At 52.6% G+C, this 24,779-nt stretch overlaps 7 protein-coding genes across 7 annotated transcripts; 3 read left to right on the forward strand and 4 right to left on the reverse strand.

The window, feature by feature from the left end:
• Positions 1-1,314: 1,314 nt before the first annotated feature.
• PSV08DRAFT_390300 (uncharacterized protein) lies at positions 1,315-2,847 on the reverse strand. The gene is made up of 5 exons (XM_014227348.2): positions 2,644-2,847; positions 2,481-2,585; positions 2,045-2,433; positions 1,906-1,973; positions 1,315-1,845 (listed from the first exon to the last, which is right to left on the reverse strand). Exons 1-5 carry the CDS (start codon positions 2,791-2,793, stop codon positions 1,493-1,495), a joined length of 1,065 nt encoding a protein of 354 aa, XP_014082823.1. The 5' UTR covers positions 2,794-2,847; the 3' UTR covers positions 1,315-1,492.
• Positions 2,848-6,223: 3,376 nt separating this feature from the next.
• PSV08DRAFT_223138 (protein kinase) lies at positions 6,224-10,073 on the forward strand (the record flags this gene model as incomplete). Its single annotated transcript, XM_014227346.2, has 7 exons — positions 6,224-6,659; positions 6,715-6,978; positions 7,037-8,011; positions 8,065-9,244; positions 9,294-9,495; positions 9,551-9,956; positions 10,012-10,073. 7 exons carry the CDS (start codon positions 6,224-6,226, stop codon positions 10,071-10,073), a joined length of 3,525 nt encoding a protein of 1,174 aa, XP_014082821.2.
• A 929-nt stretch (positions 10,074-11,002) lies between these two features.
• PSV08DRAFT_401823 (long-chain fatty acid transporter-like protein) lies at positions 11,003-14,696 on the forward strand (the record flags this gene model as incomplete). Its single annotated transcript, XM_066093626.1, has 7 exons — positions 11,003-11,509; positions 11,563-12,488; positions 12,537-12,913; positions 13,073-13,153; positions 13,489-13,739; positions 13,795-13,852; positions 13,905-14,696. The coding sequence occupies 7 exons, from the start codon at positions 11,003-11,005 to the stop codon at positions 14,462-14,464; spliced, it is 2,760 nt and encodes a 919-aa protein (XP_065949085.1). The 3' UTR covers positions 14,465-14,696.
• A 136-nt stretch (positions 14,697-14,832) lies between these two features.
• PSV08DRAFT_223146 (uncharacterized protein) lies at positions 14,833-16,636 on the forward strand. The gene is made up of 2 exons (XM_014227343.1): positions 14,833-15,376; positions 15,428-16,636. Exons 1-2 carry the CDS (start codon positions 14,886-14,888, stop codon positions 16,212-16,214), a joined length of 1,278 nt encoding a protein of 425 aa, XP_014082818.1. The 5' UTR covers positions 14,833-14,885; the 3' UTR covers positions 16,215-16,636.
• PSV08DRAFT_390317 (Alpha/Beta hydrolase protein) lies at positions 16,543-17,530 on the reverse strand (the record flags this gene model as incomplete). Its single annotated transcript, XM_066093505.1, has 2 exons — positions 16,690-17,530; positions 16,543-16,659 (listed from the first exon to the last, which is right to left on the reverse strand). Coding segments are annotated over exons 1-2 (930 nt in total), but the record flags the coding sequence as incomplete, so codon positions are not given.
• Positions 17,531-17,743: 213 nt separating this feature from the next.
• PSV08DRAFT_401826 (uncharacterized protein) lies at positions 17,744-18,744 on the reverse strand (the record flags this gene model as incomplete). The annotated part of the gene is made up of 2 exons (XM_066093627.1): positions 17,744-18,627; positions 18,691-18,744. 2 exons carry the CDS (start codon positions 18,742-18,744, stop codon positions 18,127-18,129), a joined length of 555 nt encoding a protein of 184 aa, XP_065949087.1. The 3' UTR covers positions 17,744-18,126.
• Positions 18,745-21,715: 2,971 nt separating this feature from the next.
• PSV08DRAFT_362189 (CBF/Mak21 family-domain-containing protein) lies at positions 21,716-24,607 on the reverse strand. The gene is made up of 2 exons (XM_014227339.1): positions 24,411-24,607; positions 21,716-24,354 (listed from the first exon to the last, which is right to left on the reverse strand). The coding sequence occupies exons 1-2, from the start codon at positions 24,537-24,539 to the stop codon at positions 21,823-21,825; spliced, it is 2,661 nt and encodes an 886-aa protein (XP_014082814.1). The 5' UTR covers positions 24,540-24,607; the 3' UTR covers positions 21,716-21,822.
• Positions 24,608-24,779: the final 172 nt, after the last annotated feature.

The raw sequence follows: 24,779 nt of genomic DNA on the forward strand, positions 1-24,779 counted from the left end.
GGCAGAATTACCCTACTAGGAAGTAGCGTTTGACACTCGACACAAGTACTACCAGTTTACAACAACTATTTGATATTGTAAACTGCTAGTAACAGTATATCTGGTAATTTTACTGCATGCTAGTATAACAGTACAAGTATAGCCTAGACAATTGCTCGGGTGTCGCATCAAAAATGAGTGCTAGATAGTCTTCGAATTAGAGCACCTCGATCCACAGTAACTATCCAAATGATGAGAGTATGTTCTGTTGAGTTTGGCGCAATCCATAATAATTCAAAGAAGGCTTATAAAGCCCATAGAAGGGCTTGAATGTCTCTCATTGTGTTTCCGTATAAACACCATCACCCAGGCTACGCCACTCCCTTGCAATGAAACACCGCACACTATTTGGCCATTCCATTCTCCAAGACGGGAACTCTACTGGATTACCAATGGAATCAGTGCAGGCTAGCTGCACAAAACTATTCTGTACAAGTACCACCCAACCACGCAAAGCGAACAGCTCCTTGCGCCGCCTCATCACCCACATCCCACATAACCGCCCCCAAAGTACCCCCAGTAATCCTCGGCCCGACTCTCACCATCCCCCAGCCTACCATCCCATCCACCAAAATAGCCACTGTTTCAGTGAGAAATCAACACCAACACTCATCTCGCTAACCATCCCATCCACCTCCTACTAAAGCAGTACCGGTACTGTAATATCGATTCCCTGCATCCTGCATCCTGCACCTCAAACCCGCGCCTATATACACCTGCACAACCCCTTCTTCCCCTCGCCTCCCCGCATTATACGACCAGCGGGACGCAAAAAGCAAATTCTCCTTACACGCCCTCGCTTCCAGCGCCCACTACGGGAATCGAGCCGTTTTCCCTTTTCTCACTCGCCCCCCCCCGTTTACCGTGCCTACCGTTCATGGGTTGGGCGGCACTGATATTCTACATAAGCCAAGTAAGGGGGAAAAAAAGAGGGAAGATGGGGCCGTCAAGTCTGTGCGAATTGGTAATACTACCGTATTTACATTGATGCCTCCTTTTTTACATTTTTCAACATGGCATGCTAGTGATGGATATGGGGGGGTTTAAGATTTGCAAGGGTTGGTAAAGATCTGTGGTTCGTACGTTGATGCGACGTTTATGCGTGGAAAGTAAAAAGGCATTGGTGTATGCGGACTGGGAGGGTCTCTCGGGGGTGAGATACTATTGCGGTGCTTGTCTCTTTCCTATTTCTTGTTGCGGGTCCCGATGGGTCGGGTGGTATCAGGATAGTTTTTCTTTCTGTTGTTGGCGGCTTGCCTGCAAGGTACAAGTTCCTTGGTGCTTGTAAGAATGGTTGCAACTTCGGAGTGGAATTCTTGATTTGGCAGGTGGTTAAATCTGTTATCGTCATTTCCATCATATATGTGTAAACTTTTCTTGTTGCTTTCCCTTGTTTCATCCTTCTAAATATGTAAGTCATTTCAAACACAAATTAAAGTCTTATCGGTATCCTCTACAGCTTCAGTGAGCTTGTTCGCTGCTCGACTGTGCTGGTGACGTGGATGCCGCGGTAGTCCTTGGGCGGGAGAATAAATTCTTCGCTTCCGACGCTACCCTGTCCACGCACCATGTTTACCATCTGGCCATCTTCAAGCGCAACCCATTCCTCGTCTCTGCCGGTCAAATGACTCTTGACAGTAGGCCGCTTTGCATAGCCTGCTGCAGGTGTTTGTGGGATTGCGCTACTGCCGCTGCTACCGAGTTTGAGGACGCGCTGCAGGAGTGGACGGAGTGTGGCGACACATCCTACAATCATTCCGACGCCATTTTCGGCATAGCCCCATAGGATGACATCGGCTACACCATCTGTCGGAATGTTAGTGTGTGCGGGGGACAGGGGAAAGAGACAGGGAAAGTGGGACTCACAGAGGTAGTCGGTCGAACTCGTAAGGTTCACCGTGTAAATGAGGCGAATGCACGCAGACAAACTGGCTCTGTGTGGAGCATTGGTTCAGCGATCATGTTCATGAGGAGGATAAGCGAGGCCAGGGGAACAAAAACTTACAAGGCTCCTAGACCGAGAATAACGCCGACGGAAAGCTTAGCATTACGGTTGAGCTGCACGTTCCATAGTAATGGTATTGGCAGCAGGGCACAAAACCAATCTGTTGCGATGTTGATTGCCGTGGTGGCATAATAGATATCGGCAAGTGTCTGTGCAGGATTACATTTGCCTCCAGGTGTCGATTGATCCCAAGCGTACGACACGGGCGCGCACTGGAAAATTATGTACAGCAGGGCGATGAGATTCATCACGACGAACATGGCAGAAACAGCATACAAGCTGTAAATGTATGCCTTTCTTCGGGAGGCGATTCGGATCAGCATAAAAGAAATGCTCAGCTTGATCGGGATGATTGCCGCGCAGTAAAAGACTTCAAAGAAGAAGAAAAACTGGAGATTGTCAGTGTGAATTGTCACCTCACCGAACAATCACATACCTGCATTCCCTGGACCTTTTCGCTTGGACTAAGTTTATTGTCATGAATGCCAACGCCGCTAAATGCACCGCCGATACACGATATCGTCAGGCCCGTGAAGGGGATCTGGAATGTGTCCTGTAAGCATGACTCCTGCCGCCAAAGTCAAAAGGAAGTGACTTACAGTCGCTAGAGTCATAGACCAATCATCGAGACCCCAAGCTTGATTGTGAAGTCTGGTGTAGACTCGCAATCCGAATGTCATGTATGCAATAACAGCCAATGCGATGATTGAGGCAGCGAGGTTGGGTGCCTTATCCTCGAAGTAAGTCATGTTGGGTCCTTTGCCCTGGATTCGAGTTCCTCTGGAGCGAAATAGGAGTGGCAACAAAGTTGAAAAGGCGGTCCGCGGAGATTATAAACGACTAAATGGTGTTCTCGGAGGCCGTCAATCTGCCGGTGACGCAAGTGCAAAGTGACATGCAAAGACCTGCCATCCAGGGGCAAGGCAAAGTCAGATGGGGGATATAAAGTAGATCTACCCAGAGATACAGGAAGAGAGATTGGATGCATGTCGGGGGTGCTGTCGAAGATCCCCCATGCCAAATTACGACTTGCTTCAGATCATGGAACAATTCGACATTGGTCTTGCATCAGAAGCGAAGTAAAAGACCCACGGGGATCCAATTTTTCATCGAATCGTGAGCGGGCTTCTAGGATGCAGCCTGTAAGGTACGGCGAACAATTACTGGAATAGAACCATGTTCCGCCCCGTCGAGAATGCCGTTATGATGGTTGGTGAGGGTGGCCTAAAGTGGCGGCCGATGTGGGAAGGGCGGCCGACCCATACATGTGGAACATGCTCGCGTCTGGACTCGAGAAAATGCAGGTACCGCGCAAGGTGTACAATGAAGAGTGAAGGTTTAGCGGGTTTAATGCCACACCTCCCATGGTGTTGCTCTCTATTCCAGACAGAATGCTAGCCCACTGTTATTGTGTGCTATTTCGAATTCATCACTTGGCTATCTGGTTACATGTCTTGCCGATAGCGAATTGAGAAATCTTGATTTGGTATGCTTGGTCTGCTCTTGCTCAAATTTCTCCAGATTTTCCATGTCTGCATCTCACAACAGCGTCTGGGTCGGGTCGAAGGTTCGCCACGTCGGGAGATAATCCCGGGTATTAGTGGTTGTCACTAGTAAGCCTCGCATAAGCCACATACTCGCTTCTGATGTGCCCCATAAAAGGTCCGAAAATGAAGATCTTCCATCCCCTGACCTGCCCATTCGGAACGGGACGCCCTATGGCAAGCGGCTTGGATAAATGGATTAGTGTAAATACCCATGGGAAAAAAGATAAGGCGACCATGAACTTGTAACAACAATATGTGAAGTGATCATTCCCTCCTTCCAAAACGGCTGCAGGCTTCAAGATGCGCCACACAGACACGGCTACTCGACACGGCACAGAAGGAGGGCCTGAAAGAGAAGTGAGTGTCTCACAGACTGTGGAGCAGTGTGAGTTCCGCGTTCCGCGGGCGAAGCCGGTATCATTCCGCAATTATTTGTGACTGTCGAAGATCCCAACGCACAAACACCTTTGTATACACGGTGCTGAATGGCTGATTTCATAATGTGGACCCTAGGTAGCCTTATTTGATATAGAGCTGGACGTATCAGCACGCTTGTCGACTCGAATAGTTAAAGAGGGCTAGATGCGAGGCAACTAGAGTCATGTAAAGACGCCAGAGCGGCTACTAACAAACCGCTGTCCAAAGTTGCCGAGTCGCTTTTTGTAACTTACCAGAGCCACGGTACCATGGCAATCCTAGGCCATGACTCGATGGCAAAGTCTCTGGCATCTGCAGAAAATGAGTGAAACGGTCAAGTGCCACTGTGATGCAGCTGCCGTTGTAGCTGTAGCTCGCAAACGGCTAGAAGAATGGACTGCACAAGCACGTGACTGTTGTGCTGTTGAGTTTGAAGTAGGCCCCATATGTCTTCCATTGATAGAACTGGTCTTGGGGAAGGTAGATTGCGGAAGTCATTGGTAGTGATTGAAAGGGGCAGGTCTCCAGAAAAGATGCACCTGAACTACCCGTTCACTCTTACGATGGAGTATGAAGGAAAGTCCAAGACATGAAGTTGCATATGATCTACAGGGACATTCCGGAAGTGGGTGGTCTTTGCAGGCTGTGGGACCTTGCAGAAGATGGAAGGATTGGTGATGTTGCGGATACAGACCTGTGTTTGCTTTTGTGGGAGAGGATGTGGCACAAGGACCAATGCGGTCTTTTGGCTTTTCAATCTTTTGAGGTGGACTTTGCGAGTTTCTCCACAATTTGCGGAAGATGAATTGCCGGTGGAGCAGATCAGTGGGCCAGTGGCTGCTTGGCCGTTTGTGAGACGCACCACTGGGCTGTCTCTATTTGGGCTCTTGCGTTTGCGTATATGAAGCCTGGGATGTGGTTGGATGAGATTCTCATTGAGTTTGGAAGTGGTGTAAGTAGAAAACTATCAATGGTAGTGGTGGGTCAAGCTCCAGCCGCAAAGTCGTGGCTATCGGTTGGGCTAGCCACGTGACCAGCATCAGTTAGGGAAGGAACGTCAGCACTTGTTGTTTCTTTGGCTTCGGCTGACGGTATTGCTTGGTGTTGTGACATTTTTGACGTTCAATGACACTGAACCTTTGAGTAGACGTCTAGTAGCCTGAGCGCGTGACTTGGGTAAGTGCAATGCAAAGGCGTTTGCTGTACGGAGCTGCAGCAGAACAGAGCAGAGCAGTTGGTGCAAAACGGGTAAGAAGGGACGGCACCCCTGATGTTAGTTTCAGAGGGTTGTGCAAGGTGGGATGGGCAGTTTGGCGGCGAAGACAAGACTCGTACAGACGGAGCATCAGGCGTTGTACACACCGAGCGTCGGTGCCCAATTGGGCCAAGACGAGGCCATGTGCCGTCGAGCAGATACGAGGGACAAAGGCGATGCGAACAATGTGAGGGGGGGCGAAGACGGGTAGTCGGACGAGGTGGCATGAGCAGAGAGCAGAGGCATGAAGCTGGTGTCGTCGGCGGGTGCTCGCCTGAGTCGCATGTGACGTTGAGCGAGTGAGGGAGAAGGAGAGGCAGCGGCAGTGTGTCTTCGCCCCGCCCGCCAGCCGTCGCGTCGTCATACCACCCATATCGCTGTATCTGCTTTATGCCGCCCCAACGCTGACAAAGGCACACGACACCACCACGACCGCCCAGGGGCCCGCAAGAGCAGGAGGTCAGCAAGGACAACAAGAACCAGACGACGGCGACGACGACGAATAGAAACAAGACGACTCGACAGCCACAGCCTGCGCCCGCTGCGACGCCACTGGCTGCACCCAAGAGCAGAGAGAGCAGAGAGGGGGAGCAAAGTGGGGCTCCGCTAAGCCGCCCTATGCGTGAGCTAAATCGCTGTCTGCCCGACGACATCACCACAGCAGCACCATACCGCCGCCATTGCCCCCAGGCCTCTCCGCCCGACTCTTCTCTTGGACGCGCGCCCCATCGCCCGCTCCAAGACACGTTGCAGCGGCCTCGCCACGCCCAGAGACTGCCTGCCTGCCCGTCTGCCTGCGTGCACCCCCGGTGTCGGTCTGTACCAGTGCCGGCGCACCCCTCCTCTCCCCAGCCAGCCCAGCGACGGCCAGGCACCTGAGCACGCCGCTGCCTCCATCGGCGAAGAAATCCCCCCCACCCGCCTTCTTCGCCGAACCCCCCTCCACACCACGCCCTCGCCATGGCCAACGTCGAGGAGACGGTTGCCAATGTGCAGCGCAAAATCGACCGTGAAAAGGCCCTGATCAACGCCGCCAATGCCATGCGCCAGTCGACCAACAACCCGGCCGTCCTCTCGCGCCTCGACGGCCAGATCAAAGACGGCCGCCGCAACATCGACTACTTCGAGTCCAAGTTGCGCGACCTCGACCTGCAGCGCACGACCTCGGGCGTTGATAACATGAGTCTGCAGCCAGGCCGCTCCCCCACCAATCCCCTGACCCCTCCGCCAAAGGACAACTGGGACGGCTACGCGCAGCAGGACCAGGGCGGCTATGGCGGGCCCCAGAGCCAGTATAGCCAGCTCAGCGGCGGCGAGGCTCTGCAGCCTCCTCGCGCGCCGTTTGCCGCACCGCCGCCTGCCACAGCTAACAAACGCCCCAACTACAGCAAGCTGGGTAACATGACTTGCCCCCGCCCTCCCCCCGCCATGTGAGATGCTAACAAGTGCAGACCTTATCAAATACGACACCCCGCATCTCGGCCCCCGCATCCAGCTCATGCTGACCCAACTTGAATTCAAGCTCAGTGTCGAAAAACAGTACAAGGATGGCATTGAGAAGATGGTGCGCCTGTACCAAATGGAAGGCGACCGCAAGAGCAAGCAAGATGCCGAAGCCAAGCGCATCGAGAGTAACCAGAAGATCCAGCTGCTCAAGCACTCGCTGAAGCGGTACGAGGATCTGCATGTTGACATTGACGGCGACGGCGACGATAGTAAGCTCCACAAAGGAAGAAGCAGCATCATGACGTCCAAACACTGACCATCGCACAGACGATAGTCTCGACATTCCCAGTCAAAGAAAGCCGCTGAGCGGCCAGCTGTCTCTGCGCATACATGCCGTTGCCGATGTTGATCACGCGGCCACTGGGCGCTTTAGTCGGGGCCCAGAAACTTTTGTCAACATCAAGGTCGAAGACACCATCAAGGGCCGTACCAAGCCTACAAGGAACGACCGCTGGACCGACGAGGTCCACGACTTCAGCATCGACAAGGCAAACGAGATTGAAATCACAGTCTACGACAAGACAGGCGACCATCTTCTGCCCATTGGTATGCTCTGGGTGCGCATATCCGACATTGCCGAGGAGATGCGCAGGAAGAAGCTTGAGACGGAGCTCGCAAACTCTGGCTGGGTCGCTGCTGACAAGATGGGAGGCCACACTGGAATCCAGCCCGACATGCAGTTTCAGCCACCCCCAGGACAATCCCCCGCTGGCGGTCCTGGTGGAGGCCCTACTCCTGCCGGTGTGAGACCGCCTGGTGCTCCACAGCCGCAGACTGGACCTATCATGATTGATGACTGGTTCTCACTGGAGCCGGTTGGCCGTATTCATCTCACAATGTCCTTTATCAAGAACACGGGCAACAAGCAGCCCTTTGATCTTGGTCTTGGTCGTAAGGGTGCTGTCCGTCAACGCAAAGAGGACGTGGTCGAGCAGTATGGACACAAGTTTGTCCAGCAGCAGTTCTACAACGTCATGCGCTGCGCTCTCTGTGCTGAATTTCTCAAGTATGCTGCAGGCATGCAATGCTCCGACTGCAACTATACTTGCCACAAGAAATGCTATCCCAAGGTCGTCACAAAGTGCATCACCCAGTCCAACGCCGAGACCGATCCAGACGAGGCAAAGCTCAACCACCGAATTCCTCATCGTTTCGAGAACTTTTCCAACATGGGCGCCAACTGGTGCTGTCACTGTGGTTACGTTCTTCCACTTGGCCGGAAGCAGACTAAGAAGTGTAATGGTGAGTATCTCGACATAACCGCCAGCCCTGACTTCATACTAACTTCGTCACAGAATGTGGCCTCACTTGTCACGCTCACTGCGTTCACTTTGTACCAGACTTTTGCGGAATGTCCATGGAAGTCGCCAACCAGATTCTAATGGAGATTAAGAGAACCAGAAGAGGTCAATCTTCATCAGGCCCTGGTATGAGCCAGCGCACTCTGAGACCGCAATCGGCGGCAAAGCCATTGCCACCAACGCAGCCTCAATCTCCCGGACAGCCAGGCCAGGAATCACCAACCCAATCCGACAGGTACTCGTACGGCAAGGAACAAATGAGCCCTCCACCCGGCCCGCCACGACAGCCATCTTATCCTTCATCAGCAACTTCAGTTGATGCTGCGCGCGCCTCTTACTCAACAACGGGAACGGCATCCACTGGAGCTCCCACGTCGCCAACTTCGGGATCGAGACCCCCTTCGGGCCCACGCACTCAGTCTTCAGTAGCTGCGGCCGCAGCAGCAATGAACAAGGCCACGCAACCTGGATATGGCCGCAGCAACACAGATTATTCGCCGCAAAGTGGGCGATCATCTGGCAGTGGATATCCAACAGAGCAACGCATGTCACAGCAGCAGGCACCCCAACCAGCAGCCTACGACCCATCAGTCTACGCCAACATTCCGAGCTACCCACCAAGTCACCAACAGCCCGCGCCCGTGCCGTCCTACCCAACAAAATCCTCCTACCCTCTACCTCAACCCCCGCCACCACAATCCCCGCCACAACATCCGCAGCAACCAACGCCTTCGCAACAAAAGATGCCGGAGCAACAGGCACTCACCCAGCAGCCTCCATCTGCAGTGGGAGAAGTACCAGGAAAGAAGGTTACGCCCGCAGCCAACACACAGGGTACTGGCAAGAGGATAGGACTGGATCACTTCAACTTCCTTGCTGTTTTGGGTAAAGGTAACTTTGGAAAGGTCATGTTGGCTGAAACCAAGACCACCAAGCAACTCTACGCCATCAAGGTTCTGAAGAAGGAATTCATTATCGAGAACGACGAAGTGGAGAGCACGCGCTCGGAGAAGAGAGTGTTTTTGATTGCCAACAAGGAAAGGCATCCCTTTTTGCTGAACCTCCACGCCTGTTTCCAAACCGAGACACGAGTTTACTTCGTCATGGAGTACATCAGTGGTGGTGATTTGATGTTGCACATTCAACGTGGGCAATTCGGCACAAAACGCGCACAGTATGTTTTCACCATATGGGTGAAGAAGCACTTGCTAACGCTGGCACAGGTTCTATGCGGCCGAGGTTTGCCTCGCCCTCAAGTACTTCCACGAGAACGGTGTCATTTACCGAGATTTGAAACTCGACAATATCATGTTGACCCTTGACGGACATATCAAGGTTGCCGATTATGGTCTATGTAAAGAGGAGATGTGGTATGGCTCAACCACCAGCACATTCTGTGGTACTCCCGAGTTCATGGCACCAGAAGTAAGTTGTATTTTTTTCGGCCTAGCATGAGCACGTCTGACATTGAATTCTCCAGATTCTCTTGGACAAGAAGTACGGACGCGCAGTTGACTGGTGGGCATTTGGTGTTCTTATTTACCAGATGCTCCTTCAGCAGTCGCCTTTCCGCGGTGAGGACGAAGACGAAATCTACGACGCCATTCTTGCCGACGAGCCGCTCTACCCCATCCACATGCCGCGTGACTCTGTATCAATTCTACAGAAGCTGCTGACCCGTGAGCCTGAGATGCGTCTAGGATCTGGGCCGACTGATGCGCAGGAGATTATGTCTCATGCCTTCTTCAGGAACATCAACTGGGACGACATCTACCATAAGAGAGTACAGCCGCCATTTATTCCACAGATTACGAGCCCAACGGACACAAGCAATTTCGATACCGAGTTTACAAGTGTTACACCGGTGCTTACACCGGTGCAGTCTGGTATGTGGACTCATGCAGCCATGTCACGTTTAGGAAATTTTGCTAACAAATTTAGTCCTTTCGCAAGCTATGCAAGAAGAGTTCCGTGGTTTCTCCTACTCTGCCGATTTTGCTTAATCGTACGCCACTTCCTGATACCCTGGGCTTTTTGTTTTGGAGAAAATGCGGTCGTCATTTGCTCTTGTGTGTTGGTATGCTCAACAACGAGCCCGGCGGCGAGTCGGCGAGCAGGACTGAGGAGGCTCACCAGTGTGTTCTTGTTCGCGTGAAAAAGCGTTGTTTGGTTGGCGAGTTGGTCTTATGTTGGGGTGGTAACACCATGACGGATGAGGGAGCAAAAGATGGTTGTTTGTGTGTGTGTGTGTGTGTGTGTGTGTGTGTGTTTTGGGGTGTACTGGTACGGGGAGTGCGAGCAGAGTAGGCTGGATGGAGACGAAGTTTACACGGACAGCCAGGTTTGTGTTTGGTATGAAGAAGAGCTTTTGTGATGAGAGTGAGTGTAGTGTTTGGCGTGGGTACATAATGAAAGTGTGGGAAGCATTGCAGCAAATGAGCAAACGAGCAAGCGACAATTGTCCGTCTGCAAATCAGCCATATACAGGTAACTCATGAAAGTGTTTGACATACAGATTAGTCACGGAAGTGTTGGACATACGAGAGCTGTCCCGATTCTGCTCCGCCAGGCTTCAGAGTCAGCAAGTACTCTATTTTAGCTTAAAGATGCTAAATGTTACTAGACCTTAAGCTGCAACTAGCTAGAAGATCGATCACGCTCTATCGGGAGAGAATTATTACACCATGTTGCCACCGCCACATACTAAACACTTTCGCGACCAACCTGTTCCAGGGCGTTGGTAATCACCTCTGTGCCCCTGAAGATGCGGGGAAGCTGAGCTTGCATACCCCGCAAACAACTCCCCAATCAATAACCTCGGTGTCACCGTATTAGTTCGGTCAGCATGCCCAAAACGCACTCAGGAGGTGGACCAATATCTATTGTTCCTGTCATAGTATTCAGAGGTGACGGGATACCTCAAAAGTAGATCATGGCGTGTATGCATCAGGCTCAGCTATACAATGATCTAGAGGAATTGCTAACTGGTCCATCAGTACCCATCGTTGCTGGAGCTGCTGGAGCTGCAGCTCTCACTGCCTACATTAACGCCAAATACCACATAGCCCATGATCTCAAGACCCTCGGTGGTGGATTGACACAATCGTCCGAAGCGATTGATTTCATAAACCGCCGCGTCGCACAAAAGCGCGTCCTCACGCACCACATCTTCCAGGAGCAGGTCCAAAAACAATCAAATCATCCCTTTCTTATCTTTGAGGGCAAGACATGGTCTTACAAGGAGTTCTCTGAGGCATACACGAGGGTCGCGAACTGGCTGATTGATGAGCTGGACGTACAAGTAGGGGAGATGGTCGCAATTGATGGCGGAAATAGTGCAGAGCACCTGATGCTTTGGCTTGCACTTGATGCAATCGGTGCGGCTACGAGTTTTTTGAACTGGAACCTGACAGGGGCAGGGTTAATTCATTGCATAAAGGTAAATCCCTCGATCATGAAATGCGTCTATATTGCAGCTGACGAACATTCCAGCTATGCGAATGTCGATTCGTTATCGCAGACATCGATATTAAAGCGAACATTGAACCGTGCCGTGGCGAACTGGAGGAGACGGGCATCAACATTCACTACTATGACCCATCCTTCATCTCATCGCTACCGAATAACACGCCAATTCCCGACAGCCGCACTGAGAACATTGAATTAGATTCAGTACGAGGACTGATATACACATCTGGAACCACTGGTCTACCTAAAGGCGTGTTTATAAGCACTGGCCGCGAGCTTAGGACTGACTGGTCGATTTCAAAGTATCTAAATCTCAAGCCCACGGATCGAATGTATACATGTATGCCGCTCTACCATGCCGCTGCACACAGCCTCTGTACAGCATCAGTTATTCATGGTGGAGGTACCGTGGTATTGAGCAGGAAATTCTCACACAAGAAGTTCTGGCCTGAAGTTGTGGCTTCGGAAGCAAATATCATTCAGTACGTTGGTGAATTAGGTCGATATCTCCTGAATGGTCCAAAGAGTCCTTACGACAGGGCCCATAAAGTCCAGATGGCGTGGGGCAATGGCATGCGTCCAGACGTGTGGGAAGCGTTTCGTGAACGCTTCAACATACCAATTATTCATGAGCTCTATGCCGCAACCGATGGGCTCGGGTCAATGACCAATCGTAACGCGGGCCCTTTTACAGCAAACTGTATTGCGCTGCGAGGGCTGATCTGGCACTGGAAATTTCGAAATCAGGAAGTGCTGGTCAAGATGGATCTCGATACTGATGAGATCATGAGAGATCGCAATGGGTTTGCGATACGATGCGCTGTCAATGAACCTGGACAGATGCTTTTTCGGCTGACACCCGAAACTCTGGCTGGTGCACCAAGCTACTACAACAACGAAACGGCCACACAGAGCAGGCGGATTACAGATGTGTTTCAAAAGGGTGACCTGTAAGATCTATGATGTCAAGCTGGAGAAAGAATGCTTACTTGAAATAGGTGGTTCAAGTCCGGTGACATGCTACGGCAAGACGCCGAAGGCCGCGTCTACTTTGTCGATCGACTAGGCGATACGTTCCGCTGGAAATCCGAAAACGTTTCTACCAATGAAGTCGCGGACGTGATGGGCACATTTCCTCAGATTGCTGAAACGAATGTATACGGTGTCCTTGTGCCGGGTAACGATGGTCGAGCTGGCGCAGCCTCAATTGTCATGGCAGACGGCGTGACAGAGTCGACATTCGACTTCGCTGCCCTTGCAAAGCACGCCCGAGATCGGTTACCGGGTTATGCTGTACCACTGTTTCTGAGGGTAACTCCAGCACTTGAATATACGGGCACATTAAAGATTCAGAAAGGACGCCTCAAGCAGGAAGGTATAGACCCAGATAAGATTTCCGGCGAAGATAAGTTATACTGGCTGCCGCCTGGTAGCGATATATATTTACCATTTGGAAAGATGGAGTGGCAGGGAATTGTAGATAAGCGTATACGGCTGTGATAAATACTATTATTTCAGCAACTTCTAGATCTAGATAAATATTATGGCTTCCGAGGATTCGAGTTTTACCTGCGTCGTGATTTTGATTCCAAGACATATTTGAGAAAAGAGGCACGTGCGTGAGAACCCTGGTTCTGTTCCCCAGCGCCAAGACTGGGATGCCGCGGGTGGCGATCTCTGTGTTAGTCAGCTCAATGTGTTTAGATTTCCGTAACTTTGCATTCAACTCTCTCACTCAACCATCACACACCCCGCTACCCCGCCTACCGCTGCAACCTACCGCACTACGCTCATTTTGCAGTTGTAACGATCCGAACATACGCCAACACGTTTTACACCGTACTTAGACTACGCTACACACAGAATACTTTGCGCGCATTCACGACTAAACCATACGCACATCGCACACATCGACACCGACACATATACATACATAAACCATGGGCAAAGCGGAAGCCGGAAGTACAAAATGGGTTGCGAATAAGATGAAGTCGAAGGGGCTGCAGCGCCTGCGCTGGTGGTGTGAGCCCTGCCAGAAGCAATGTCGCGACGCCAACGGATTTAAATGCCACGTACAGAGCGAGAGTCATGTCAGGAACCTCCAGATTGTCGGCGAGGACCCAAAGAAGTTCATCAACAACTTCAGTAATGACTTCCAGAGGGATTTTATTAACTTGTTGCGCACGGCGCATAACGAAAAGGTGTGTAAAGCCTCTTTGGCTCTGGTAAAGCGCTGTTCAACTGACATGACCACAGTGGATATCTGCGAACAAATTCTACAATGAGTATATCAGGGATAAGGAGCATGTACATAGTGAGTAAAATCGAACCCCTCAATCTTGCGGAAACATACTAATCATCGACAGTGAATGCTACGAAATGGAGTTCGCTCACAGAATTTACAAAGCATCTTGGTCGCGAGGGAATTTGCCATGTCAAGGAAGACGAAAAAGACGGCCTGATGATTGCATGGCGGGACACCAGTGCTGCAGCGGTACAGAGACGCAACGAAATTGCGGAATTAGAGGCCGCCGAAGCGCGCAGCGGAGCCGGTGAAGACAAGATGCTCAAGAAGATGGCAAAACGTGCTCAGGAAGAAGCCGAAGCTAAAAAAGCTATCGAAGCGAAACGAGCGGCAGCCCAGGCAGCAGTACAACAACAAATTACCCCACCCGCGGAAGAAGCCTCGTCAACAGAAGGCAAGAAATCGGATTCACCGGCGGATGTGGAGAAGCAAGGGGAAGAAAAGAAAGACGGCGAGGAAGCGAAGGCCGATGCAGCACCCGTCAAATTGAGTTTTGGCCTAAAGGCAAAGGCCGCTCCAGCTAACAAGGCTGGCCTTGGACAAATGAAGAGTCAAAGCATCTTCAAACGAAAAAAGGATGATGCGTCGGAGCAGAAGCCTGTGAAGAAAGTCAAGCTTTGAGGAGGGGACCAAGCATTTCGATTTTTGTTAAGTATAGCGTGGCGTATGGAGCATTGTGATGGGATATATTGTACCAAGGACTGATACCATGGATCTGGGGTCGTCATAGCAGCAAAATAGACTACGTTTTACTCAGCCTCCGAGCTTCGCACATATGCGGTATGTCATTCGACAGATAGAGGACAGGCCTAGCTAGAGAAGCGTAATTGATTAATGGAGCATACGTGTTTTATCGCCTTGCTACTCGCACCGTCACACTAACCAACTAGTAGGCAATCGCTGTGCATGACCAGGGTGTTTGATTATGTAAGGCGGCGGTCGGCGATGCCATCAGTCATGGACCGATGGCATCGCTACTACTAGATGGTTAGAGCATCGCGTGTCCGTCATCAACCGCCTTGTAGCCACAATTGAACTCGCCATGGCGTCGCGCACACGGCTGGCAGCCACCACGGCTTCAACGCTATTACGAGGCTCGCGGCCACTGGCAAACTCGAGGATAACACCACTGGCTGCTGCAGTGACGACATTGTTGGTCCGCAGCAACTCGCACCTCAGCTCACAGTCCGCCACGAACCCGACAAGTGTCTTCTCATCGTTCGGCCAGCTGACATCTGCATCGGGCCCTCCATCGTACTTTTCCTCGTCACATAGGCGACTGCCCACCAACACTATCATTCGCTTTGTGCCGCAGCAGACAGCATGGATAGTCGAGCGCATGGGAAAGTTCAACCGCATACTGGAGCCTGGCCTGGCCATCCTGATACCCTTCATTGACCGGATAGCCTATGTCAAGAGCCTCAAGGAGAATGCCATTGAGATACCTAGTCAGAGTGCCATCACAGCCGACAATGTCACACTGGAGCTCGACGGCGTACTGTACACTCGTGTGTTTGACGCATACAAGGCTAGGTGAGTGCCGCCAGGTGTATTGGAGGCCACCAAGACACTAACGTCGAACAGCTACGGGGTAGAAGACGCAGAGTATGCCATCTCCCAACTTGCACAAACGACGATGCGCTCCGAAATCGGCCAGCTTTCCCTCGACCACGTCCTCAAGGAGCGCGCCAACCTCAATGCGAACATCACCGCCGCCATCAACGAGGCCGCCCAGGACTGGGGCGTTACTTGCCTGCGCTACGAGATCCGTGACATTCACGCGCCCGAACCCGTTGTCGAAGCCATGCACCGTCAAGTCACTGCTGAGCGATCCAAGCGAGCCGAGATTCTCGAGTCCGAGGGTCAAAGGCAGTCTGCCATCAACATTGCCGAGGGAAAGAAGCAGTCTGTGATTCTGGCATCCGAGGCTCTGAGGGCAGAGCAGATTAACATGGCAAGTGGAGAGGCTGAGGCCATCTTGCTCAAGGCCAGGGCTACAGCCAACGGTATCGATGCTGTTGCACGCTCCATTGCCCAAGGCGAAGGGGCCGCGCAGAATGCCATTTCGCTCTCTGTCGCTGAGAAGTATGTCGACGCCTTTGGCAACCTTGCCAAGGAAGGTACCAGCATTGTGGTTCCTGGTAACGTGGGTGACATTAGCGGCATGATTGCCAGTGCCATGGCAGTCTACGGCAACGTCAGTGCCTCGCAAGCAAAAGCCTCCAAGTCGGTCGAAGGTGGGCGAGCCAGCACACAAGCTAGCGAAAAGATTAAAGAGCTCCAGAACAAGTTGAACAATGTCGAGAGCGGGACTAGTGAGGTGCACAGTGAGATCAACAAGGCCATGGACCAGAGGTTGAACAACAGGTAGTCATGAACAGTGGCTGAGGGGAAGAGAAGAGGTAGAATGGGAACGCGATACGATTGTACATTACACCAAGCTGTATGACTAGCACGGCCCAGGAAACGATTGCATCAGGGTTATTGGATACGGGCCATTTGAAAAGCATTGCCCCGAGGAGGTCTTGTTTCCTGCATCAAGTCTTTCCATCCCTTTGTATATTAATAAGGAATCGCAAATAGCCAATCAACATGACTTGAAAACAAAGCCCAGTCACCACCTAGTGTATGTTTTCTTTTTTTGGTTGTCTAGAGATATATTAGTACACTTGACTCTAACTTTTACTCTACTTCCCGCCCAACCGTTGGACCACCTCGGCAACCAGTGTAGCAATCTGTCTCCCATCCTCCCAAATCTCATCATGCCCGCCCTTTAGATCCCTCACATTAAGCACTCTCCTCCCTTCAGCCCTCACCTCATCCTCCTCATCCCCAGCCTCCATGACAATACTCCAGCCCTGCCGATCCAGCGCCACACACATGACATCGCGCTGGGCGCGCTCCACAAGCTCATCCTCATAGCTATGGCAAATAAGCAGCAACCTACCGTCTGGCCACTGCTCGGCATTATATTTCCCCGATACAGGCGACGCGGCCAGCAGCGCCTTGTCGTCTGCGTCTGGGCCAAAGGCATGACCGACGAAAGCGCGGTAGATGTCTGAAATATGCTGCGGACACGCGGGCGGGGCGTGGTTGCGCAGCAGCAGCGGAATGTTGTATATTCCCTCGAGCAGCACCAGGGCTTCTGGGCCGGTGGGCGGCGCCGCCGCATCGGGGTCCTCGTCGTCTGCGGCGCCGATGCCTGCAACGAGCTGTGCGAGCATGGTTGCGCCGCACGAGTGGCCGACGCCGAGCCAGCGCTTCATGCCATGGTGTTGCTGCAGGAAGCGCAGCGCGGCGGCGACGTCGCGGACGTGCGTGGGGTGTTTGGCGGTGCGGTCGGCGTCAGAGGGCGTGCTGGGGTGCGTGGGGTGCGCGGGGTACGGCGAGAGGCGGTAGTTGAGGCTGGCGATGCCGGCGAGGGAGGCGAGTGTGGTGGAGTGGGTGCTGCTGAGGTGTGAGAGGAGAGGGTTGATGCAGGTCGAGTCTTGGAGCGGGTCGTGCCAGGCGCCGCCGTGCAGGTAGATGAGCCAGAGAGAGGGTGAGGGTGCGGTTGGGCTGGGCGTGGGAAGCCAGATGTCGAGGGTGCGGAGGCGGCTTGCGGGGGTGGTGTAGGGCAGGGAGCCTAGGTGTTTGAGTGAGGGGAAGGCTGACGCCATTGTGGAGGGAGGGGGGTTTGTTTTGTTTTTCTTTTCTTTTCTTTTTTGGCTGAATGGCTGGAAGAAGGAATTGAGAACGGGGAGCGAGGAAACGGTCTTGTGGGGTATATTTTTGCGCGAGAGCGAGGAGGTGAAGTTGCTACACATCAATGTTCGGTTTGGCGTACGCTAATCTCAAGTCTGCAGCTTTAGCAAAAAGTTTCCTGTCACTCTAGAGTCTCACTAGATTTGTAGTAGGTAGTAGTGGATTGTTTCAAATGTTTTTAAGATTTTGGTAATGGGTGTTTGTCTCTCCAACTATACGACAACAGTATAATCTCAAGAACCGAAACCCCCCCAAGCGGCGTAAGATTTACCACATGGCTCATTCAATTGCCTCATGATGTTTTTCCCTCCACCGTCAAATAACAGACATTACAAAAAAACTGGTTTCCAAAATTTCCCATGCAAAAGCACATGCCAGTGCTAAGAGGGGTGCGCCAAGTAGCGTTTTCGGGGTAAGAAAACGACATGCTAAGGTATCTTTAAGGGCATTACTTCCGAACATGATCAAAACATCTCTCTCTCCCCAAGAAACAGAACTGATAAACAAATCGTCAAACGCGTCTGGTTGGAGAAGAGCGTTTACAGGAAAGCGGCCATGAAGGCACCGAAGCCCATAAGGCTACCGGCAGCAACCTTAACGTTGGAGGCAGCGCCAGTGGAGTCGGGGCGGCCGCCGCTGCCAGTAGCAGAGGCACCGGCGCCAGAGCCAGAGCCAGAGCGAGATGCGCCAGAGCCGGAGCCGGAGGCGCCGCTGCCGGTAGCATCAGGGCCGGAGGCGGTGGTGGAAGGAGCCAGGACGACAGTGGTGCTGTTGTTTGCGCTGACGGTGACGGTGCGGGTCTGGTTGACAGCGGAGCCAGTGCCAGTGCCGCCGAGGGTCAGGGTGTAGACACCAGGGCCAACGGCGGGAATGTTGGCGGGAAGGGGCTGAGAAGTGACAACAGCAGGCTGGTTGGTGACGGGGTTGGGCTGGTTGGCAATCGAGGTGTCAACCGGGGGCATGCCGGTAACGACGCCCAGAGAGTTTGTCTCGGTCGTGAAAGAAGTCTGGGGAAAAGGGTCGGCAGACGAGGAAGAGTCCTATGGTAGTCATGTCAGAACCACAAGGCTGGGAATTGTCGCAACGCAAGCAGTTGAGCGTACCTGAGCGGAAGCAAGGGCAAAAGCCACGGCGGAGACGAAGATGGAGGCACGCATTTTGGTGGTGGTGGCGGCTGATATTAAGTAGGCGTCTCTTTGAGCGATTGGAATTGACGACAAAGGTCAAGTTTGCAAGTAGCGATTCAGACGAGTAGCGACTGGAGCGAGATGGGATGAGCAGGAAGAGAGTCGTCGTCAACGCGACGCGTCCTCCTTTTATTGCCGCTGTTCTCTTCACCCGCTCCTAAGGAACAGGCATACGAGCCAACGCTAGCCCGAGAGGCCCGCGCCACCCTGACCAGGCGACCAGGCAACCCGCCAGCCCCACGCTAACCCCCAATCGGCCAACGCGCGCCCTGACAAGCTGTGAGTGGCCGGCACAGCCAATAATGGCCCTGTTTGGTGGCGACCATGTTTCGCGTCCGTTGTGGCTGCGGAGATAATTTTTTTTTATTGATTTCCCACCGTTCTTGCAGACGCGGATCGCGACCTGGGCCAATATCGGGCCATGCTACTCACCTCCAAGCAGCAACAATGCTATTGTCCTGGGCGGCGGCAAAGGAAGGAATCGGTGCCATTGTCGTCGCAGCATCTCGGCCCAAACAAGGAAAACAAAAAATGGCAGCTCATGGACGACTGGCTGTCAGGCGCGCCTCTAGTGCTGACCAGCCCAGCCTCATCCCAAGTTTCAGCAACCCGCTCGCCATCTTCCAGCCTTCTCCCAGCACCAGCGTCGTGCGGTGAGGTGTGGTGTGGTGTGGTGTGTGGATTCCCGCAGAAACAAAACGCATGCTGTCGTCATGTCCCCCGTCAAATGCTGTGCCGACCCCGGCTTCAGCCTCTCCACTTTTGACATGGCAATTTTTCAATGCTCGACCCTCCGCTGGCCGCACTGGCACTCGTCAAACGGCGCGCGCACCCCTTTGTCCTTGGTTTCCCCAATCGAGTCGAGTGCTCTGACTAAGTACTTACACACAGGCCCTGCGGTCCGTCACGTGCGCCATCGATAAGCTTGCCGGGCGGCTGCTTGTTTTCAGCCCTTTGCAAGACTGACTGACCCTTCCTTCTTACTTTCTTACTCACTCACTCACTCTCACCCACCCATCGCATCCAGCATATGCAGTACCCGCCAGTCGTGGCTGGCCAATATCGCTTGTTCAATCATGGCAAACACACGGCATTACGCGTCCTCGGAAGCTGCTGGGCTCTAAAATTAGGCCCGACAGCATCATCTCGTATGGCTCTCGTAAATGTGAGCGAGTGGATTACGCAGGGCCGCAGCCAAGGGGCTGGAGCGGCACCCGGGACCCGTTTTGGCATGGCCTCGGGTTCGCTCCAGGCAAAAGGTGGGCGGCATGCCTGTCCGCGCCCTCGACAACGGCTGAATGGGGTCCTCGTCTTGGCCCTGCATGGTCTCCTGAGCGACACCTGCACTCAGTCACCGCACACCGTCTGTTCAACTTGGTCGCCCTGCGGATCGCTGCTTGTTGTTTGCTGCGTAGCAAAGTGTCGGTCAACTACGTCCAAACTCTATCAAGCACAACACCACACATGTTCGAAACAGAATGGCTGCGTCGCCTGGATTGAGGCTGGCCAACTAGCCTCCACTAGTGGCGCTTCCCAACCTCACCAGCCCGCTGCCCGCCCGCAGCTCTCTACGCCTGTCTCACAAACGTTACATCGGCCCTCGCCTCAACGCCGTCTGATTTTCCCATCATCATCTCCATCTCATCCGCAGCACATCTCTTGACACCAACGTGACATTTACAGCCAGATGACGTTAACAGACAGACACATGAGCCTCCTCGGACAGAGACGGCGTGTTCCAAATCCGCGCTTCCATTTGATCACTCATCAGCTGGAATGGTAGCTTACCACACAGTCTTCTCCCACACTCGCCCATCTCCATCCCATGCTCTAGCATCCAAACGAAACTCCATCCTCATCGTTACCAAACCACCACAGTCTATCTTACGTTTCCCATTCCTTTTCCCCACCTCAACAGCACACCCAAGCTCTTTCCTTTCCTTTACCTCTTGCGTCTGTCGCATCAACACGAAAAACCCCCACGTCTAGCACCATCCCCTATGCCCACACAATAGTCCCTCAATCCCAACACATCTCTCTCCAAGTAATATCCAACAAATATTCAAAATCGCGATCCATACCCTCTCCCCCTCTCATCAAATTAACAGATCATGCGCACAGACGAACCCCAGGTCATCAGATCTTCCCCACACAAAAAAAGCAAGTCCGGATCGCTAAAAGAGGGAAACGATACGATCAAGAGGGGCCTTTGCCGAGGAGTGATTGCGTTAGAGTACCACAGAATGCAGCAGAGTGATGCACAGTATCCCTGATTTGCAAAATGCCTGATGAGAATTGAGCAATGTGAAGGTTGAAAGAAACAAGAAAAAACAATCTTGGACACCAGACTGTCAACGTTCCAGCAGTCGTTTTACGCCGAAACATCTGGGGTTCTGCTTCTAGTATAAGGAAACATGGGAATTGTATGTTTCCCATTATTCCCTGACACGGATATCTCAAGCAGAAACGCATGATTCTGTATGCATATTGAAGCTTTGGTCTTGATTTCGTTCCAGTTTCACTTGCTTCTCTTTTGGTTTCAACGAAGAAACGACATGGAAACACAATTCGTGATATACATTTCTGCAAGGCAAAATAGCCCGCCTGAGCATGGATACACCCCATCCTCACGAGCCAAATGCCATAAAGAGAGAAAAGAAAAGAAGAAAACACACACACACACACATTAAACTGGAGTAGAGAAAAAGGAGCTTTCTTCCCCAATTCAAGATGCATGGCTATTCTATTACAAAGGGAGGGGGTATGTGAATATCTAACAACTGCCCCAAACCCTAGATCTCATCCATCCCCCTTTCAAACCTGGTGAAGAAGAAAAAAAATGGGCGTATACGACAACGCGCTCCTTTTACTTTGTGACAACAAAACAACGAAAACAACGACACAAGGGCACCATGACCTCACATGACAAGTTGAACACAGAAAAAATCTTCTTCATCTTCTTTTAGTTGAAGGGGGAGAGGAAAAAAAGGACAATCCATCTCTGCACGAAAAAAAAACACTACATCAACGCAAAGACCAAAAGCTTTTTTACTCGCTATCCTCGTCAGCAAGCAACTTTGCGTAATCATCTGCAGAGGCAAAAGTAGGCAGACTCTTAAGCTTGCGCTTCTTGCTCTTGCGGCCATCCTTTGCGGCACCTTCATCCTCGTCGACGTCAAGATCAACGGGGACATCAGCATCGCTATCCATGAAGGCGTCTTCGTCATCGAGATCGAAATTGGCAAAGTCGTCGTCGTCGTCATCATCGTCGGCGTGCTGACCACGCCTGTCGGCGACTTCTTGGTCGTCTTCATCGTCGTCGCTACCGAGATTCAATTCGACGCCGCCGTCCATGCCGCCTGGGCCCTCGTCGTCATCGCTCATCATGTCGTCCATGTCGAAGTCGCTGAGATCGTCGTCGTCGCCGCCGTCGCCCTCGACTTCGGGCCTGCTCTTGACGAGGGCCTGCCAGATTTCTTCGTCGTCAGCGCTGTCCTCGCTGTCGTCTTGCTTGCGGTTCTTCTTCTTCGTCTTCTTCTCCGCCTGCTTGGCCTTGCCTGCTTTCTCAAAGTACGTGTGGAAGAAGACTTCGTCGTCGCGCACGTCGTCGACCTTGCGCCGCCAGAACTGCTCAGAGTTGAGGGGGTCGTGTGTCCGGTCGCCGTCGCGCGTCGTGATGAGGTAGGATGCTGCTTTGGATGTGCCGGCCATGGGCTGCATGATGGATGTGCCGTGGATGCCCGATGACTTGGCCTTTGCGTTCTTGAAGGAAAATTTGTCCAGGAAGTTCATCAGAGTGTAGATGGTTGGGTCGGGCTTCTCCTTGATGGGCTCCTGGTTGACAATCTTGGACGCAAGCACATGGACCGAGGGGTGGTAATGTGCTTGCAACGGCAGCAACTCCCATAAGCACGACAGGTCAGCTCTTGCGTGTTCTGGGTCTCGTTTTCGGGAATCGTAGGCTGGCGCTGTAGACTTGTCCTCGCCCTTGTTGGCTGTCGGTTCCTTTTCCTCATCAACATCCTCATAGTGTTCGTCGCCGCTGTCATCACCATGGTCTTCTGGTGTGGATAGCATGGACTTGATGCTCGGGAAAGTGTTGATCAACTCGTTTACAAGATACAAGACTCCGCAAATAAACGGAGGCTCATGCATGTGGATGGTCTGGAGTAGACGCTTCACAAAGGCCTTTACGCGCTTGATGCTCGTGTCAGCCTTGAGCGACCTGTATAGCAAGTTCAAAAACATAATGTGCTTTGAAGTCGTCATGAGACGTGGATCCAGCAGCGACTCGTACAGCGTACGGTAGAAGCGGTCTGCGGAATAATGCTTCGTGGCCGAAATTTGCTGGATCAGAGTCATGGCCTGGATACTCGTGTTGAAGTTGGAAGAGTGCGTCACTTCGAAAATCATGTTCAGCTGGTCCTCAAACTTGGCGTCGTCGGTTTTGGCAAAGGGAAATGCGCGGTTGACGCCCGTCAAGATTGCCGAAATGAGCTTCTCGCGTGACTCGTCCTCGACTTTGAAAGCCATGGTAGCCGCCTTTTCGGCCTTTTGCCTGGCCATCTTGCCGGGTTTTCCACCACCTCCTTGGATGAGCCCATGCTTGTTCAGCCGCTTCTCCTCCTTTTCGTGTTCCTTTTGCTTCTTCAGCAGGCCCAAGAAGAGACTAAAGTAGATTTCCAACAGCTTGTTGGCTACCTCGGGCTCCTTCAGGCTGAGAACGGTCTGATTGAGGGTGATGACGGCGTAGTATTTGGCGATTCCACTCTGGTTCGGTCGGAAGAGCAGATCGGATTCGATGGAGCTAATGATGACGTTCTTCATGAGCGGGTGGGTGTTTTGCAGCTGGAGCAGCAGATACGAGGCCCTGGATGCAACCTTCTTCTCCTTGTCTCCTAGTTTGTTGATGAGCAGTCGCAACAGATTTTCTTCCTGTTCTGGTTTTTCCTTGAGGAGCTCCCAAACATATGTGACAGCGCGGTTGCGCGAAAACTCAACCTCATCATTAGACCATGCCTCGAGAATCTTGAGCAGCTCAAAGTATTGCTTCTTTAGCCAGTCCTCAAACGCCCACACAATCAAATGCGTTTTTTGCAGGCTACCAGGAAGCTTCTCGCCCGCTTTCCAGTGCACATTCTTTCCCTGAATGGCGGAGAGGAGAGCTGGCTGTCGCGCAAACGCCTTTAGCTTTCGGTCTGGAGGAAGGAGGACACCCTGGCCAAGCAAATCCTTTAGCGCAGCCAAAGCCTGCATTGCGGCGTTCCTGCTCTTTTTCTGCGACAATCCCATGAGCTGGCCAAAAGCCTTTTGCGTGTGCAGTGGCGACTCTTGGACCAAGAGCGTCAGGGCTGACACCTTGTCCTCCATGGTACCAGAGTCCATGACGGTGGCCATGAACTTGTGCGACGAGTCCTTTGCGAGGTGCGAGGCTGCATACTCCTTGGCCTCTGCGTCGAGCAGCTGGACGGCATAGTCGTGGAGCGCATCGATGATGTAACGCGGCGGGATGGTGGGATTGTCGATGATAGGAAGCTCTGGAAGGTCAATGGCATGCCATTCTGGCTGCGGCTTAATCAGCTGTTTCACGTTAGCATGGCGATACAGTATAGATGGATTTTCTCCAGGGCGCATACAAGCTGCGACTGTGCGTGCGGCTTCTTCTGGTCCTTCTTGTGCTCTTTCTTCGCGCTCAGCCGGCCCTGCTCCGGCTCGGGCTTCGCAAAGCCATCCTTGGTCTCGGCATGGGTTCGCTTCTTCCCCATTTGATGTCTTTGGTGTCGCGCGCGGAGCAGCTGCAAGGTCCGTCAGAGAATTTCCTCTGACCCGTCACGACCGCAAAAAAGATGGCGGCGCTCGCACGGCGATGAGTCGAGAATTTGAAGATTCTTGGCACGCTAGCAGTGTGCCCTAGCGCGGGTGGGGCCCGTCATTGTGCAGCACATCATCAGACCCTGTCGGCAGCGGAATATGCCAAAACACCACCCCCCGTGACTCAGCCGTAT

This window comes from Bipolaris maydis, assembly GCF_028858645.1.
Source record: "Bipolaris maydis strain C4 unplaced genomic scaffold PSV08scaffold_7, whole genome shotgun sequence".
NCBI classification, from domain to species: Eukaryota; Fungi; Ascomycota; class Dothideomycetes; order Pleosporales; family Pleosporaceae; genus Bipolaris; species Bipolaris maydis.

Coding starts and splice junctions, on each gene's coding strand:
- PSV08DRAFT_390300 (XM_014227348.2), bottom strand. CDS start 2,793: ATGACTTACTTCGAGGATAAGGCACCCAACCTCGCTGCCTCAATCATC. Junction 2,586..2,643: donor GGTCTATGACTCTAGCGACT/GTAAGTCACTTC, acceptor GACACATTCCAG/ATCCCCTTCACGGGCCTGAC. Junction 2,434..2,480: donor AAAAGGTCCAGGGAATGCAG/GTATGTGATTGT, acceptor GACAATCTCCAG/TTTTTCTTCTTCTTTGAAGT.
- PSV08DRAFT_223146 (XM_014227343.1), top strand. CDS start 14,886: ATGGCGTCGCGCACACGGCTGGCAGCCACCACGGCTTCAACGCTATTA. Junction 15,377..15,427: donor TTTGACGCATACAAGGCTAG/GTGAGTGCCGCC, acceptor AACGTCGAACAG/CTACGGGGTAGAAGACGCAG.
- PSV08DRAFT_362189 (XM_014227339.1), bottom strand. CDS start 24,539: ATGGGGAAGAAGCGAACCCATGCCGAGACCAAGGATGGCTTTGCGAAG. Junction 24,355..24,410: donor CGCACGCACAGTCGCAGCTT/GTATGCGCCCTG, acceptor AACGTGAAACAG/CTGATTAAGCCGCAGCCAGA.